We start from the raw sequence: 15516 nt of genomic DNA, 5'->3' as shown, positions 1-15516 counted from the left end.
TATATATATATGTATATATATTTATTTATTATTACATATATTTTTTTTTGCTGGGTGTGACAATGGCCAGTAAGGGAGATCCTCATGGTGGGTGGCTTCTGCTTGTCATTAATTAGCTTATTAAGACAGATTCTCTTGTAGAATTACTCCATGTGGCTTTGGGCTGGAGTAGGAGGCTAAGAAGAGCAGAGAGAGACTTGCCAAAGGGTCACACTAAATGTTTTTTGGTATTGAATGCAAATGGATAACAAATTTTATACAAGTGAAATGGTTACCAGTCTTCTTTAGTGGGTTTTAGAGCTTTTCCAGTTGATACCATGCAAACATCTTCATAAATACTAAAAAAGGGGAGTAAACAGTTACTGACCTTAATTCAGTCTTCTGTGTTTGAGCAGGCCAGCATGTGACAATGTACCAGGAGAACTGGTAACTGGAACAAGTGAATATATTTCAATTCTGCATTTTGAGATCATCATGAACACTTTTTCATAAAATCATCCAGTAGGAAATGTGTTTTAAAGGCAATGCTCGTTTCTAAGTTTGATCCCAGTTGACGCTGAGGATGACTAACAATGCTTTGCACTTCAAACACGTAGAAGCAAAGCATGTGAAACTGAGCTAAGCTGTGGAAGCTCTTGATTTTCATTTGTGCTATCTTGCACCATCTAATGACAGTAGTAATTAGTGATGATCTAATTAGTAGTAGTAAAAGGAAGTGTCTTGAAACTGATACAATACTGTCCTTGTGTTGTGGGTGTCCCAATGTCACTCTTAGTTGCAAGATGTACTGAGTGTTCCTCGTTTCTCTGTTTCTGGTCACATTCCAAGAAGTGTTTGATCTTGGGAGGATAAATTTCATCTGTTTGGTCTTTAAAGCTGGACCAGCTTGGTATGAACAGGTACAGGAGGTGATGGCAGCTCAGTGTTCAACAACATTTGCTGACCTCTCCCTTGCTGGTCTTCTGTTCTTGTCTGGGAAATCCTTGCTTAGGCTGCAGTAGGGTTGTGTGAGCTGACCTAATCAACTGGCTCCTCAGTGTAGGCCAGAATTTAAGCTACACTCTGTTGCTTGCTAAGTAGGAGAAATGTCCCAAGCCTTCATGTAAATGTTAGTGTCATCCTAGGACAGTTCTCTCTAACACTGGTACTTCTAGTGCCTCCTTTCCATTACCCACCTCCCTTGTTCTGGATTTTCTTTTTGCATTGCTTGAAACAAAATTCTTTGGGATTCTAGCTGGAATTCATGTATATTTTCTGGAATCAATAAGTGTAACTCCCTTCTTTGTGGTGCACAGCTGCAGAGGGAGGGAGAAGCTATAATTTTATGGTGTCACTCCCAGGTGGGAGGTCTGGCAAGGGCTACTCCTGTTTTGATTTTCCTCTGCTCTTGCAGATCACCTCACTTCCTCAGTATCCTGCTGTTGTAAGAACCTGCTGGCACTGTCACACTGAGGGGCCAGCTCCCAGGGGAGCTGGGGATTGGCATTGTCTGGATTGGCTGGTGGCTCTGATGCCAAGCCTGTGTCAAAGTGAGTCCTGGCCTTCCTTGCTTCTGTTTCTGGAGATGAGTGGAGATACCTCAGCACTGTGGGACCTTCAGAAAGCCCATGCTGCTCATTTTCCGACTTGTTGCTGGTCTTTTGAGGTGTGATTTGGAGTGCTGAACAGATGATTTTTCTCTAGCGGTTGCTGTGAAACTCAGAATTTATTTCTGTAATTTTATATGTTCCTTTTTATTACTAAAAATCAGATCAGGAGTGTTGTCACATTTGCTTGATATGCTGGAGGGAACTGGCTGAAAAACCTGGTGCCTGAATTTCTCTATCCTCATTTGACTTTTTGTTTGAAGAGTATATCATGCTCCTACCACTAATTTAGAAATTCTGCACCTCACATAATTTGCTCATTAGAATAGACAAGAAGCTCATATTTAAAATGATCAGCCAGTTACATCCATCTCAGGACGCATTCTATATTATTAAAATATTAAGGTCATCTTTTACCAAAGTGATTTTACAGTTGCTAAAGCCCCAGGCACTTCTCAAAAGTCAGGTGAGCCCTTCATGTTCACACATGTATTTAAACTTGGAAAATTGGTGTTGGAGCAGATGTGTCATAAATTAAGAGAAGTAAATCTTCCTATGAGGGGTAGTGAGTGGATAGAGTTGGGGAAACAGGTTTGGGTAATTTAAACAGGAGCTACATGTTGACTGATGTTCTGGTAGGGAATGTGAGCCCAGTTCCTGAGCCAGGTGACAAGGTCTGGGTTTCCTTCTCCAGCCCTGTGGTTCCTCAGTGGGTGACTGTCAAGAGCACTGTCCCTCTCTTGGTTCTCAGAGCCTCTCCATGTTGGACAGACAGGGGTGTCACATGTGGGAGTTGCTTATGTTCATAGAGGCACGTTCTCTTAAAGTTCAAATTAAGCTAAAATGAAGATGCACCAATTTTTGGGTAGTGTCTGAATATCAAGTTGTGTTGTTCATGGAGTAGATTTCTGAAGGAGTTGATGGCTGTTAAAAATGTCTTTCTGTCACTAAATTCAAAGAGTATTTTTCAATTTCACCTTTTCTAATGTAATTATGTAGCAGAGATTAATTAACTGGAGTACAACATTAACTTCCTCCTGTGCCACACACATTCTCTCCCCAGAGAGAAGATGAAAAACAAGCTGTATGTGCCTGACCTAATCACATCGCTTGATGCAGAAGCCGAAAGCAGCAGCTGCTGCTGTTATGTTGTCCTGGGAAGGTTCCTGTGCTGTACTCATCTTACTGTGAAAATTAAGGCACAAGTGCAGTGGGCCTTGCCTTACTTACAGACCTTGTCTTGACGTGCCCTCTGATCACCTGCCAGTGCTGATGAATTCTTGTAGGGGATCGCTGCCTGCTGGCAATGCTGCCAGACAACTTTCTTCTTAGGGTCCTTTCAAAGCTTGTACCTTTTCAGATTTTCTGTTCTCTGTGCTCAATGCTGAAATGGGAGGGGAGGTCAGGCTGAAGTTGGGTAGGAGAAATGCTGTTCTTTCATGTGTTTTAAGCTGCCAATCTTGTATTTGACAGTCTGCTTTGGAGCTTTTTGCTGTGGGTAAGCATTTTTTGTTTTTTGCTTTCAGTTGTGAATTCCAGAGTTTTCAAGGAGTCTGTAAGTCTTTAAAATATTGGTTAATGTTTAGGTATTGTCAAATTAGTTTCCCAAAGAGCCTGTTTTGCACTGAGCAAGTTGGTTACTTTCATTGCATGGAGATGTATTAGAAAACAAGAGATCTGCTGGACAGAACTGCAGATGCTGTATAAAGGAGCTGATTTCTGACCCTGGCTCTGACTTCCTTTGTGGTAATAGTCATATATTATTCAAACTGGTTTTCCCTGGTGATCACAGTGTTCCTCTTTTTCTTGGAGGATTGTTTTTGGAACATTTGGCTCTGATTTTGCAAAACTTTTGCAGTGTCACAGTTACAGCTGAAATCAGCAGAAGTCATGATTTGAATGTACGAATGAAGTATAATAAAAATTGGACTGCATTTGTTGCAAAATTAGAGAGGCAGAAAATTCATTGTGCTCAGTATCCAAATGGAAAGATAATGTTTTTGTCCTCTTACTGTTCAGTACACAACTCCTTCATAAATGTCCATAGCAAGCACAAGAAAACCACGAGGGGACTCATTACTAGAGCATGAGTGCCAAATGAATAATACCTCATACTCATTGCACGAGGAGAAGGAGCACTTTTGAATAATTCCTTGTCTGGGAATCACTGGTCCCTTAAAGCACCAAACAAAAAAGTAGCCTTGCTCTCTTTATATATGGTCATAGTCATAGGTGGTTAATGTGTGTGCTTTCTTATTTAGAGTTTAAATCTTCCTGGTGTCTTATACCTCAATTGTAATGTCAAAGTATTTTTGCTTAATTTCTCTGTGTTCAAGATTTATAGAATAATTTGGGTTGAGATAGGCTTCTGGGAAATCTCTAATCCTCCTGCTCAGCTTCCTGCTCAAAGCTTCAAAGTTAGATGATGTTGTTCAGGGCTGCTGAATTGCACCACTTCTAATTGTTTGCCAGCTAGACTTTAAACTACTGGCTATTGCTTCTTAAGTCTGCTGGTCCACACAGACTTTTGCATGTATTTATGAATATTTAGATAACATCAATTGACAATAGCCTATTTAAGTGTATTCTTACTTAGTTGAAAAGTGATAGTAATTATCATCCTCAGTATTTAACCTGAAATGTTGCAAATAATATTTCAAAAATAATTACAAAGGAAGAGGCTCATCTGAGGTAGCTGGTCAATGCATTTACCTTCAGTTTCAATGTTTTATTTCTGCAGAGTCCAGAATGGGCAATGTGTAATTGTTAATATAATATTTAAAAAATATAACCATAAATACTCAGATCTCAAAAACTGCAAGGGCATAGCTGCATATTTCTGGTAGGATAAGAGCTACTAGACTAGAAGGAGAGAAGAATACCTTGGGATGGAACTTGTAGTAAGCTGAACCATGTTGAATTGTGCCAAAGAATAACTGAACAATACAGAGGTTTGCTTCACCAGTCTCTGTGGATAGTGCTTACCTGCATCCACTGCTTTCCCAGGTGTCATAGACAGCAGATTGTCCAAAACTGCAAAGATGCTGGTCCATCAGTGTTTGCTTTGTATATGTTATATCAGTACTGATCATTGGGCAGAGCAGCTTTAATTTGACTGCTTGAGCGTTCTGAAACTAGATTTTGAGAGAGGTTTGGGTTTTGTTAATTGTGATGTGCGAAACTGTGCATTATGGTGTGCTGATGTAAACTGGTAACATAAATGGTAGCAAAGCTGCAGGCAACCTCTCCAGAGGCATTAAGGGGAGAGCTCAGACTTTTTGGAGTCCTTGTTTTTTGTATGCTTCAGCTCTAAAATGGTGCTGGCTAAATCTATAGTTTGTTTTCCACTGATACCATTGCAGCAAAATCTGCTGGGTTGGCTACTGACTCTTGGGTGCAGCTTCAGTTCTGTTCTGCTGACGCAAATCCACAAATAAATTGTCCATGAGTGGAGTTCTTGCTGACTTGAGGTGTTCACCTGTGTGTGAGACAAATTGCTGAGCTGAATGTCACTGCAATTTTTTCTAGGCAGATGTATTGTGAGACTTAGAGAGCTCTGTAAATTATAAAGTAGCTAAATAATCAGTTTTATAGTCATTATGTGAGAACAGTGTTTTGCTACTTATTAATTAAATATTGTCTTCTACTTGCTACGATGCCAAAGTGTTACAGTAGTTTCATTTGTATGTGATTGACCTGTGCCATTAATGCTGTAAAGAGGAGAATAGAACACAAATTTAGTTAAGATGGTTTAAAAAACCAACCTGTTAGCTTGATTGTGAACTAGTACCGATAGAACTTGAGGTGCCAGTACAGCTGTTGTGTTGAGAGCAAGGGCTCGGGACAGTGGCAGTGGAAGAGCTCCTTACCCCAGGGGTTGGGAGGCTGGCTGCATTATGCCAGAATCATGGACAGCTGATGGCTCATTTTGGTTCTGCTACACCTTTTCTTTGTGGCAACTCCATGCTGCTCTTCCAATGCTTGTCTGTCCTCCCAAAGATTTACAAGAGTGCATGTGAAGAGAAATTTTTCTATCTAATGAGGGTGTGTGTATTGCTGGCATACTTGGAGCCAAGGGGTGTTCTTCAGTATCCTCCAGATGTTCTTGTTATGATGTCGGACCTCTTTTCCTTGCACTTGTTTTTGGATAATTGAGTAGTCAAACACATGAGCTGAAGAGCAGGAGCTTTGCTGCCCCTTCACAGGTGACTATAGAGCACTCCTGGTGAGTTGCAAAGCAAGGATAGGTTTTTTTCCTTTCTTTCTTCCAAAAGCTGCTTGGAAAAGGAGAGGTGTTTGATGCTACTGCCTTACCTGGTTGGGTTTACTGGGGAACCTGCTCCTGCACCACAGAGCTGTGGAGTTGGAGTGTGCTTAACTTGGTGCTGGTTTCTTGCAGTTGCAGTAGATATGCCTGAAGTGTTCTATGCTGACACAGCTATTTGGATTTTTTTTCCCCTTTCTCTTCGCCACTGCCTGCCCCTCCATGTAAGGAAAGGGGAATCTGCACTGTACATAAGCACTTTGCAGAGCCCAGTGAGGAAAAAGCAAGCCATTGCCAACAGTGAACCTGTGGGCAAATAGAAATGAACAAGTTCAGTGAAAATGGTCACTGCTTTTTCCAAACTATATAGTTGAAATCTCTCATTATTTTGCTCTGTTACAATCCTCATTTCTTTATTTCATTTTCTTTTATACTCTGCTAGCTTTTAATATGAAGAGTCTCTTTCACCGGAGTTTTGCATCTTGCTGTGAGCTCAGTAGAAAGGAGCATCTTCCCTTGGCCAGAGACCAAAGGCACTGTCATAACAGTGCTTGTGGGAGCTCTGGAGGCTGGATCCCCCTTCAGGAGCCCTCCCTGATGTCTTTGTGGGCTCCAGACTCCTGGTCATCCTTCCTGCTGGCAACAAATCCACACATAGTCAGCCACCACTTGAAGTCAGGCCTTACACAAGTCAGTGGGGAAGCCTTTGGCCGCTGCGTTTGCTCTTCAGACAGCTGTTGGGTCTTCAGAGACTTGGCTGCTTAAAGCATCCCACGTGGTGCTGGGTCCCAGCTAAATTAAAATCATCTGAAGGGCAGTCTTGGAACTGTTCTGTAACTGCTTTCCCGATGGGTGTAGGTTTTGTGCTGCTGCTAGGTTTTTTTTCAGTGGGGCTTTCATGGAAACCTACACAGGAGTGGTATGAAAAAAGGTTGGTGAAGCCTTTTGCTTTGCTACTGCTTCTCAGAGAAAATGTTGGCCCAGCACTTGTCAGGTGTGAGCCTGGGTGTCTTGGCAGAAGCTCCTGAAAGACGTCATTATGGGACTACTGTTCCTCAGTATCTGCGTCCAAAGCTCGGGTGCTGCACGTAAACAGGATACAGGGGAATTTAGCCTGATTGTCACTGTCTTCTTTCTTCCCCAGGACAGGAGACCACCCTGCAAGGCCCAAGCAGCTGTTGCAGTTTAGGAAAGGACAAGTAAAACTAGAGAAGGATAAATAAGCTAACAGTGAGACTTTGTGAATCTTTTATTCCTATTATATTTTTTTTATAGCACATAGATATGTAGAAATCTGGCTTATGGCAAACATCTTTGATGTAAGGGAGGGATAATTTTGTGGGAAGAATATGAACCGATGTGTAATTGTTCTCAGATGTCTGTCATTTGTTTCTAAGGACAGTTTCAGTTCTTCTCACAGTATTTATAAACTAAAACATTGTGATAAGTGGACAGTCAAATTCAATGGTGTTCAGCCTTTGGGAGAAAACCACAGGTTTTGGGAGGTGGTAGATGTTGCTGGGCTAGAGTTTAGATGTATCGTGTTCTGCATAATTTTTTTCTAGATTGTGATTTGTACAATATCCTCACTTAAAGTAGTCTAGCAAAAGTTAAAATCTTTTTTTTTTTTTCATGTCCTTAAGACTGTGATCTGTCTGTTGCAACATTTCCTTTCTTTGACAGGACATGTGAATTTCGACAGGAATAGGGCCTTTAGGGATTGTTGACTCACTGTTGCTGAGCTGTTGCTATTCCTCTGACAATCTGAGACTGTGGTGAGCATTTTAAATAGCACCAACAGCATCTTGGCTATGGAAAGACACACATACCCATAGGTACATGTACGTGCATGTAGGCAGCAGTGTGAATGCAAAGGGATTCTGAAAATCAGGAAGGATCCCAAGGGAGCCAACCCTCACTGTCAGTGTTAGGTTGTTCAGTGTTTTGTGTCAAGTTCACTTTTGAAATCTGTTTTCTAGAAGTCAAAAACCCCTATGTCAGAAATTTTGCAGACTTTTGAAGTACGCTGGTGACTTTGAGACAGCTTTTGCCAGCGGTGTTTCCAATGAAACAACAGTAGGGGCTTACTCATATTTTATGAGCTATCTGTGAGCAGAGCCAGTGCTTGAACCTCAACCTCTTGTTCTCAGAGGTTGAGGTTCAAGCTTTCTGTAGTGCTCTGTAGATGGCTGTCATTTGGCTGTCAGTTCCATACTAGTGAAATGTTACTGGGTTTTCTTTGGGTTGAGTGTGTTTTTGTATTTTTTTTTTAATGTTAACTGGACTGCCTTACATCACTGCTTTAGCAACAGCAAATATCTTGGTTTAACTCATGCTGTGGAGGCACTAATCTTAAAATTCTTGAAGAAATGCTTTAGTTACAATCCCTGGACTTGCTCATAAATAATACTGAGAACATTTTTCTGTATTCATACATGCAGAAGAAGATTAGGAGGTTAACTGTAGTTCTGTCATGGGTTTATGTACAGTTATAGAATTTACTTTTTTGTGAGCTGCAATTTGCAGAGTGGGTTTAGATTTCTTTAGTGTATATAATTTTCACTTATTTAAAAATAAGCCTTAGTTCAAATGTTGAAATATTAGTTCTTAGTCACTTCCTCAGACTTCCATGGAGCACTGTTCTCAAAGCCTTTCAGCTGAACCCTCCAGGACTGATGAGCTTAGAGATATAAATTATTGAAGAGGAGGCATTTGGAGATGTTTGGGTCTAAACAAGGTGAAAATCTAAGTGGAAAAGACCATGCAGATGATGGCAAAATGTGATGGTCATTGGATGTGGAACTACATCACCAGAAGAGCTGCACTCCCTTCTACAGTGCCTTTTTTTTGCATGACAAAATCATCTATTTTATCTGTCACACCCAAATAAACCCCAGAGGTCAAATGATTTTAATCAAAGGCTGTTTAATTTACCCTTGTCAGATGAATGGACTTCCATATACATAGTCCTTCATCCACATAGTCCTGCTGCATTCAGTGCAGTCTGAACTTACCTTCCTGATTTTTCTTGGGTTCTGTTAAAGGTACCTGTGGTTTAGGCACATTACTTAATGGGTGTGCAGTGGCTGTAGCCTGAATGTGTAGGGCTATGTACAGTGTCTCACTGAAAAGCAAGGGCGTAGCTTGCATTCACTAGAGCTGAAAAACAATTAGCTGTGACTAGGGACAATTTTCAGATGATTAAAACCCAAGCTCATGCATTTTTATGACTATGCAATCTCATAATTTTCAGCTAAATTAAGACAGTGAGCAAGTCTAAACTGTACTTCCCTTGTATGCCAATAATAACAAATGAGAGGCGTCTGCAGAGGATGAGTTTGATTATGTCTCCTTTAGCTTCTCTGTACATTTAAAATATACAACACCCTCTGCTCTCCTTGGTTTTATTTTTATCTGTAGTACCACTTAATGAGCTATTAGAAATTAAATTCCTAGATAGTCCTGCTGGCTGCTCTCCATTGCAGGATATTACTGTAATACTAATGGCTGCTGTAATAGCTAGGACACATATTTTTGCTTTTAAAAGTAACATTAAAAATCAGCAGCTTGTTTTTTTTTTTCTTCAGAAAATGTACATTCTTATATCTCTTGGCTTGTGTTGTATCATTTAATGGGTGTGATTTGCTCTGTGGCTGTTTTCATTAGTGTCACCCTAAATAGCTTCCTTTGAGATGAAACAGTGTAACATGTTATATTTATCAAATTGTCAGATATCTAATTAATATGGTGATAGTGTCTATAAATGAGGTGCAGACAGCAGCTTCAGCTGTTATTTGGAATTTTCCCCAGTACTTAGCCCAACTCTATTTGCAACCAAAACCCACTAATGGAGATGATCCCTTGTCTCTCATAGTCCTATTTTTCCCACTTTTCCCCTTTTGCTGACATGGGGCTACTTTGTCCATTTAACAACCAAGACAGGTTGCTGCTGCTCCAATGGATTCTGAATAATTTCATTTCATCTTCAATGTACTACAGCCTACAGAAATTTTAATTTAAAATTTAAGTAAGATTAAAGACAAATTTATTTTGAAGAAGCAAATACTGTCTGATATTTGGGTCATTGTTTCAATTCTTCTTTGTAATAATAGGAACTTTTTTCTCATGTTGGATCTGGAATTGTCTATTGAGAGTGTGTTCTTCAGTGTAGGATTATGACCTACTGTGAGGTGAGGGCACTGAGGTGGCATTTCTATGTTTATGGGAATGTACAGCATAAAGTGGTCTTTAAACTGTGGTCTTAAAGTGAGTAATTTGTAGCCATGGTAGTTGTAGGCCTTATTTAGGGCAATCGATTTTCAGAAATGGTAATGTATTTTGCCTATAGTGATATTAAATCTCCATGCCAAGTGTCTTTGGTGGATTCTCACTTTTGGTGGATGTTGCAAGTCGAATCTTTGAAGGAGAAACTACTGGATTTTCTCATCAGGCTGGAGGAGGAGATGTTTTGGCTTCTGGTTAAGGTTTCAGAATATGTTGATGTGAGCTACACTTGCATGTTGTGTTCGGTAGAACATCTGTTCAGGAGCATGACTGTGTAGGGGAAAGGATGCTGGACAAGAGGGATTAAGAACACCACACTGATGTAGGAGTAGCTACAGACTGTTTAGGTTGGTGGCTGTGATCCAGGGGTCTCTTAATAAGCTAGTGAAAGTTTTGTTCAGGAGTCCAAAAGCACAGAGTTTATTTTGAAGAGAGAGCCGGAAGCAGAAGCAGCATGGATAAAGTCTTTAATTACATGAAACCTGTAAAAATGTGTCTAGAAGTGCCTGTTGAATTGGTTCAGCTAATAATGGTTTGAAATTATTTGGAATTCAGTAATTATGGTTAAATTGTCGTAAGAAACTATTTTTGGAACAAGACTGGAAAAGCTTTAAAGTGTATCTTTACTAAATTGATAGTGACATTCTAAAAATGAACATAAAATGAATAAAGATGGTCAGAAGCTGGGAGGATCTAAAACATGTTTGGTATTGTCTGATTGCTTTTCTCTTTTGATAGTGATCACATGGAAAATATTTGTGGCTACTTAATGAAATACACCAATCTTGTCACTGGTTGGCAATATCGGTAAGTCTTTTATGGTGCTTTTTAGTAATGTTGGTCTCTGCAGCATCCAAATGAACATGTTTCTGATTTTTTTAATAATATTTAGATTTCCCTTTTTCCAGTAGGCAAACTTTATGCAAGAATCTTCTACTTTTCTCAGTGTAGGTTAAGTTAATGTGTAGATGAATAATATCTGTATTAAGGCATGAATATAAAAAAGGCATAGGCAATATAAAACACTTAAGTCATTTAGTAGCCTATATTTGTATGTGTAAAAAGCATTAGGTTTTTTCTCCTTTTCCATTAAAAAATATTGTCTTTGTGTTTTCTGCTGAGTTTTCACCTTTGTGCCAAATAATGCTATCACTTAAAAAAATTAAGACTTTATTACTGTAAATTCAAACTCAGGCAGGCTTTTCCCTTTCCCCAGGATGTTGTCTCCCCTAGAATAACTTGATTTTCTGTGTCAAGTGAAATTCTGTTGTCAGATTTCTTGTTTAATGTTGTTCCTAGAGCAGCACATTGCAACCAAATTAATGCTGGAGAGACAAGTCTTTAGTGTACCACACTGTGCCACCTGTGCTGCCCCTGGCATGGAGTGACTTGTGTCATTATTCTCAGCATTAAACTCAAGTGGAACTTGAAGCTTAATGTTCAGTTCCATTAAAAAAAAAAAAATCTGTAATTGCTTCAGTTTCATGGTTTTGTATTTCAGCACCTTTGTATCTGGGGTGTTTTATTCTTAATGTATGTAGTTTAAGGATTTATTAGGCCCTAATGATTCATGATATTACTTTTGTTTCCCAAAATCTTGCAATAGTGTTCTTCTGTGGGCATGTTGTTTTGTTGTGCAGTCCTTGTGCTCTGAGAAAAAAAATGCCAAGAAATTAATTTCTGTGCCATTTTGGGGACATAACTCACATGTTTAAGGTTTTCCTGACACAAGTCTTTTAGTCCCAATCCCATCTGTGTGAACTTGTAATGAGAATAGTGACTTCTCCCAGTACCACCACCTGCACAAAAAAAAAAAAAAAAAAAGGAAAAGGAGCTGATTTTATTCAGTGTATTTGCTTTGTTATCCTTGCAGGTTTTTTGTGTTAAACAATGATGCTGGCCTGCTGGAATACTTTGTGAATGAGCAGTCTAGACATCTGAAGCCCAGAGGCACCCTGCAGCTGGCTGGAGCTGTCATTTCACCCAGTGATGAAGACTCTCACACCTTCACAGTCAACGCTGCCAGTGGGGAGCAGTATAAACTAAGAGGTAAGACCTGGATTCTTGGGCAGGGGATCCTTCCACTAGAGGACAGTCCTGGCTCTCACCTGGGGCTGCATGGCTGGACCTGGCTGCAGGGCCAAAGTGAGACAACCTGGTTGGTAAAGTGCTGCCATGAAAATTATGTTCAAAACTTCCATCCCACTGTTCAGCTAGAAATGGTCCTTATTTATGGATAGTTCCGTAACACTTGGGTTTGATGACCTTCAAAAGAATTCATATGTGTAGAATGGGATTTAATCTTCATGTATAGTATCCTTAAATTGTACTGATTCAAAGTTTTCTAAATTGGTGTAGGTAGCAATACTGTGGTGATGCTCACAGAGAATTTAATTATTCCTAACATTCGGTTTGTTAGCCACCTTATGGTGGTTATAAAAGGCCATCCTCTGATTTTGTAGGCTGCAGAAATCTAGGCTTATAACTTTGAGTATTTCTTCCCTTGAAGACTTGCTGTAATTTTCTAATTTGGAGTATCTTACTCTTATTCCAGGAAAATGTTTCATGTTGTTAGATTACAAGGCAGTTGTGGTTTGTTGATGTTTAATTCATTTTGTTACACTAAAAATAGCATAAAAAAGAAGAAAGTATATACTATTTATGTTGAACTTGACTTAACATTATAGTTATTACAGTCAAATGAGTTTTTTATTAAAAATAAATTACTTTGCACTGTTAGTCTTGTGATTTTTTAAGAATTAAGCAGTCATTTTTGCCCATAATTTGAAATGTCTTCATTTAACAGAATCCTTTTGGTTTGCTTTTATTAGCTACTGATGCTAAAGAGCGACAGCACTGGGTTAGCAGGCTACAGATATGCACACAGCATCACACAGAAGCTATTGGAAAGGTATGACTGATGCTCTCATGGGCAAAACTCAGGCTGGTGATAGAAGCAGGTGCAAATACAGCTTCAGTGTTATTGAAGCCCTTCCATTTTGGAAATAATACTCCTTTTCTTTTTTTTTTTTTTTTTCTTTTCTTTTTTTAAGCCCCTACTTTTCTAAAAACCACTCAGCAGCCCACCAATAAATTTAGGATGAATTCCATGTTTGAGAAAAACATCCTCAATGCTCTATCTGAGTACTGTTTGTATTTGCTAACCATGTGGTGGGTATGTATATAGTGTATTTCACAGAACCTCCTGATTGCCCTAACACCATTCTAATACCTGAATAAAATCTTGCTTTTAAGTAACAATCAACATCTTATAGCTAGTTTTGTTGTAAGAGATAAGTTGAATTAATAGCTCTAAATGAATTTCCATTTTTTTAAATGTCAGCTCTATCTCTGCAGGATCTGTTAGGAGTCAATTTCTAGTGCTGTTGCAGAACAAGGACTGATCTTCAAGTCAGAGAAGTGATACTTACTGATACAGATTGTTCTTAATTAGACTATAAAAGAGGGCACCTAGAAGTAGACAGTGGAGAATATTTAGCATTTGCTACTAATACATTATTAGAGCTTTGCCATCTTTCCTTGCTCTATAAAAAATTAAAAATTCAACTGTTCTGCTGTATCTTTCACATTAGAACTTGCTGGTTATTAGGATTAATTGTAAATGTTTCTCAATATGCTTATTTATTCACTAGAACAACCCTCCTCTGAAATCTCGCAGCTTCTCTCTTGCATCCCAAGGAAGTGCCAACTCTCCTGGTGTGCAGAGAAGACCCAGTCAAAATGCAGTTTCCTTCTTCAATGTTGGACATCACAGATTGCCAACGGGAAAAAGAGTTCCCATTATGCAGCCAGATCACCTTGTAGATGTTAGAGAGGTTTGTATACTTTAAATTCCCTTACAGTTTTCTGAGAGAGCTGTGGTGTTATTTGTAAGGTTGTGGAGAAACCTGCTATTCTTAGTTGGATATATGGTTAGTAGCATGTCCTAAGCTATTATTGCACAGCTGTGTGAGGATAAGTAATTTGCCCTGGCTAATTGTAGAAATACATGGTATATATTCAGTGATTTTTGTACTCTGCAGTAGTGTCTTGATGCTGAAGGTAGAACCATATCTCAGTCTTACAAGTTGTAGCTCTACAAGTGACAAGGGAGTATCCTTAAGGGGTGTAACAGCACATACTATGATACTATTGTACATTTTTCTTCCCATGAGAAGCTATAGAAGAACTGACTAAGCTGTGCTTGTATCTCTCATGGCTAAGAGAAGTTGTTCTTGATTGATATTTCAGAATGCTAATACCATTTTCTGGTATGCTGATTTATTTAGATGAATTGTCTTGGGATGGATATGACTGAACAGAGAGCAATTCAGACACCTGGGGTTTTTTTCACTATATGTTCAGGTGTATTTTGGGAGAAAAATCCAGAAATAATTACCTTTCCATCTTGACTGATAGAACAAACTGACTACTGGTTGATTTTAGCTTGTGGATAATTCCAGGGTGGATCTTGCCTATCTAAAGATAACGCATTGCTGACCTGTGTTACTTAGTGGTAGTATTATGTTAATGAGTATTTTAATGTTAACTGTAATTAGTGTGGTGTGATACATTTCTTGGCAAAAGTAAGTCTCTAATGGAGGGCTTTTTAATTTAGCAAATAAAGATACAGGAAGTGTGAATAGCTAGAAATTGAACTTAGACAAACTGGAATAGAAGAGTGAACCTCATTAACCTTAAAATATGTGGCTGAGCACTGTGGTAAGTTCTCCAGTAAATGGATGTTGCAGATAGTTTCACTGGTATGGCATGCTGTCATTGTGACCTGATTTATATCAGGTACTAAGGTGTAATTATTCAGTAGCTTATACAAAGTGAGTGCCTCTTTAAACCTTAGAGTCTGTGAATCTCTCTCCACAGCAAACTGTTCTTGCAGATCTCTCGCAAAAGGGTAATTGCTGCCATCCTGTTTTTATCCTCTTAGAGCAGTAAAGTCTCCTATAGTGCTAATGCAGAGATGTGTGAAGCGCTGCAAGGTACTTAGGAAAATAAAAATGTTTCAGAAATGGCTTTTTCAGTTTTTGAATTTTCAAACACCATTATGGCATTCAAAATTTCAAGGAGGAAAGAGGAGTATGTGTGAGCTGGGGCACTGAAGCAGTGGCTTGTGTCCTGTAATTGGGATAAAGTGGAATGACTTTTCCTGGCATTACAAAGGGCACAGGAAGCTATTCCTGCTCTTTTGATTGCTGCTGAGTTTGGTGGCACAGCATGATTATTTATCAACTTAAAAACTTGACCTGCACAGAGGAAGAATCCTCTGTAGTACCGGCTCTTCTGAATGTTAAAATTAGTTTGCTTGCCTTTTTTAAGCTAAAATTCTTGTTAGATACAATGCCTGGGTTTTTTTAGATATAATTA

The 15516-nt window shown here is 39.1% G+C and overlaps 1 protein-coding gene across 1 annotated transcript in view; it reads left to right on the top strand.

The window, feature by feature from the left end:
* The window catches only part of OSBPL11 (oxysterol binding protein like 11), a 38835-nt gene that overhangs the window by 3901 nt on the left and 19418 nt on the right, over positions 1-15516 (top strand). The window contains exons 2-5 of the mRNA XM_015634868.3: positions 10873-10941; positions 12008-12183; positions 12966-13045; positions 13788-13970. Of these exons, the coding sequence (XP_015490354.1) occupies positions 10873-10941; positions 12008-12183; positions 12966-13045; positions 13788-13970 (508 nt within the window). The remainder of the gene's footprint in view (positions 1-10872; positions 10942-12007; positions 12184-12965; positions 13046-13787; positions 13971-15516) is intronic.

This window comes from Parus major, chromosome 7 (assembly GCF_001522545.3).
Source record: "Parus major isolate Abel chromosome 7, Parus_major1.1, whole genome shotgun sequence".
In the NCBI taxonomy this organism is placed as follows: domain Eukaryota; kingdom Metazoa; phylum Chordata; class Aves; order Passeriformes; family Paridae; genus Parus; species Parus major.
Note: the sequence above shows the minus strand (reverse complement) of the source record. Positions and strands in the feature narration are given on the sequence as shown.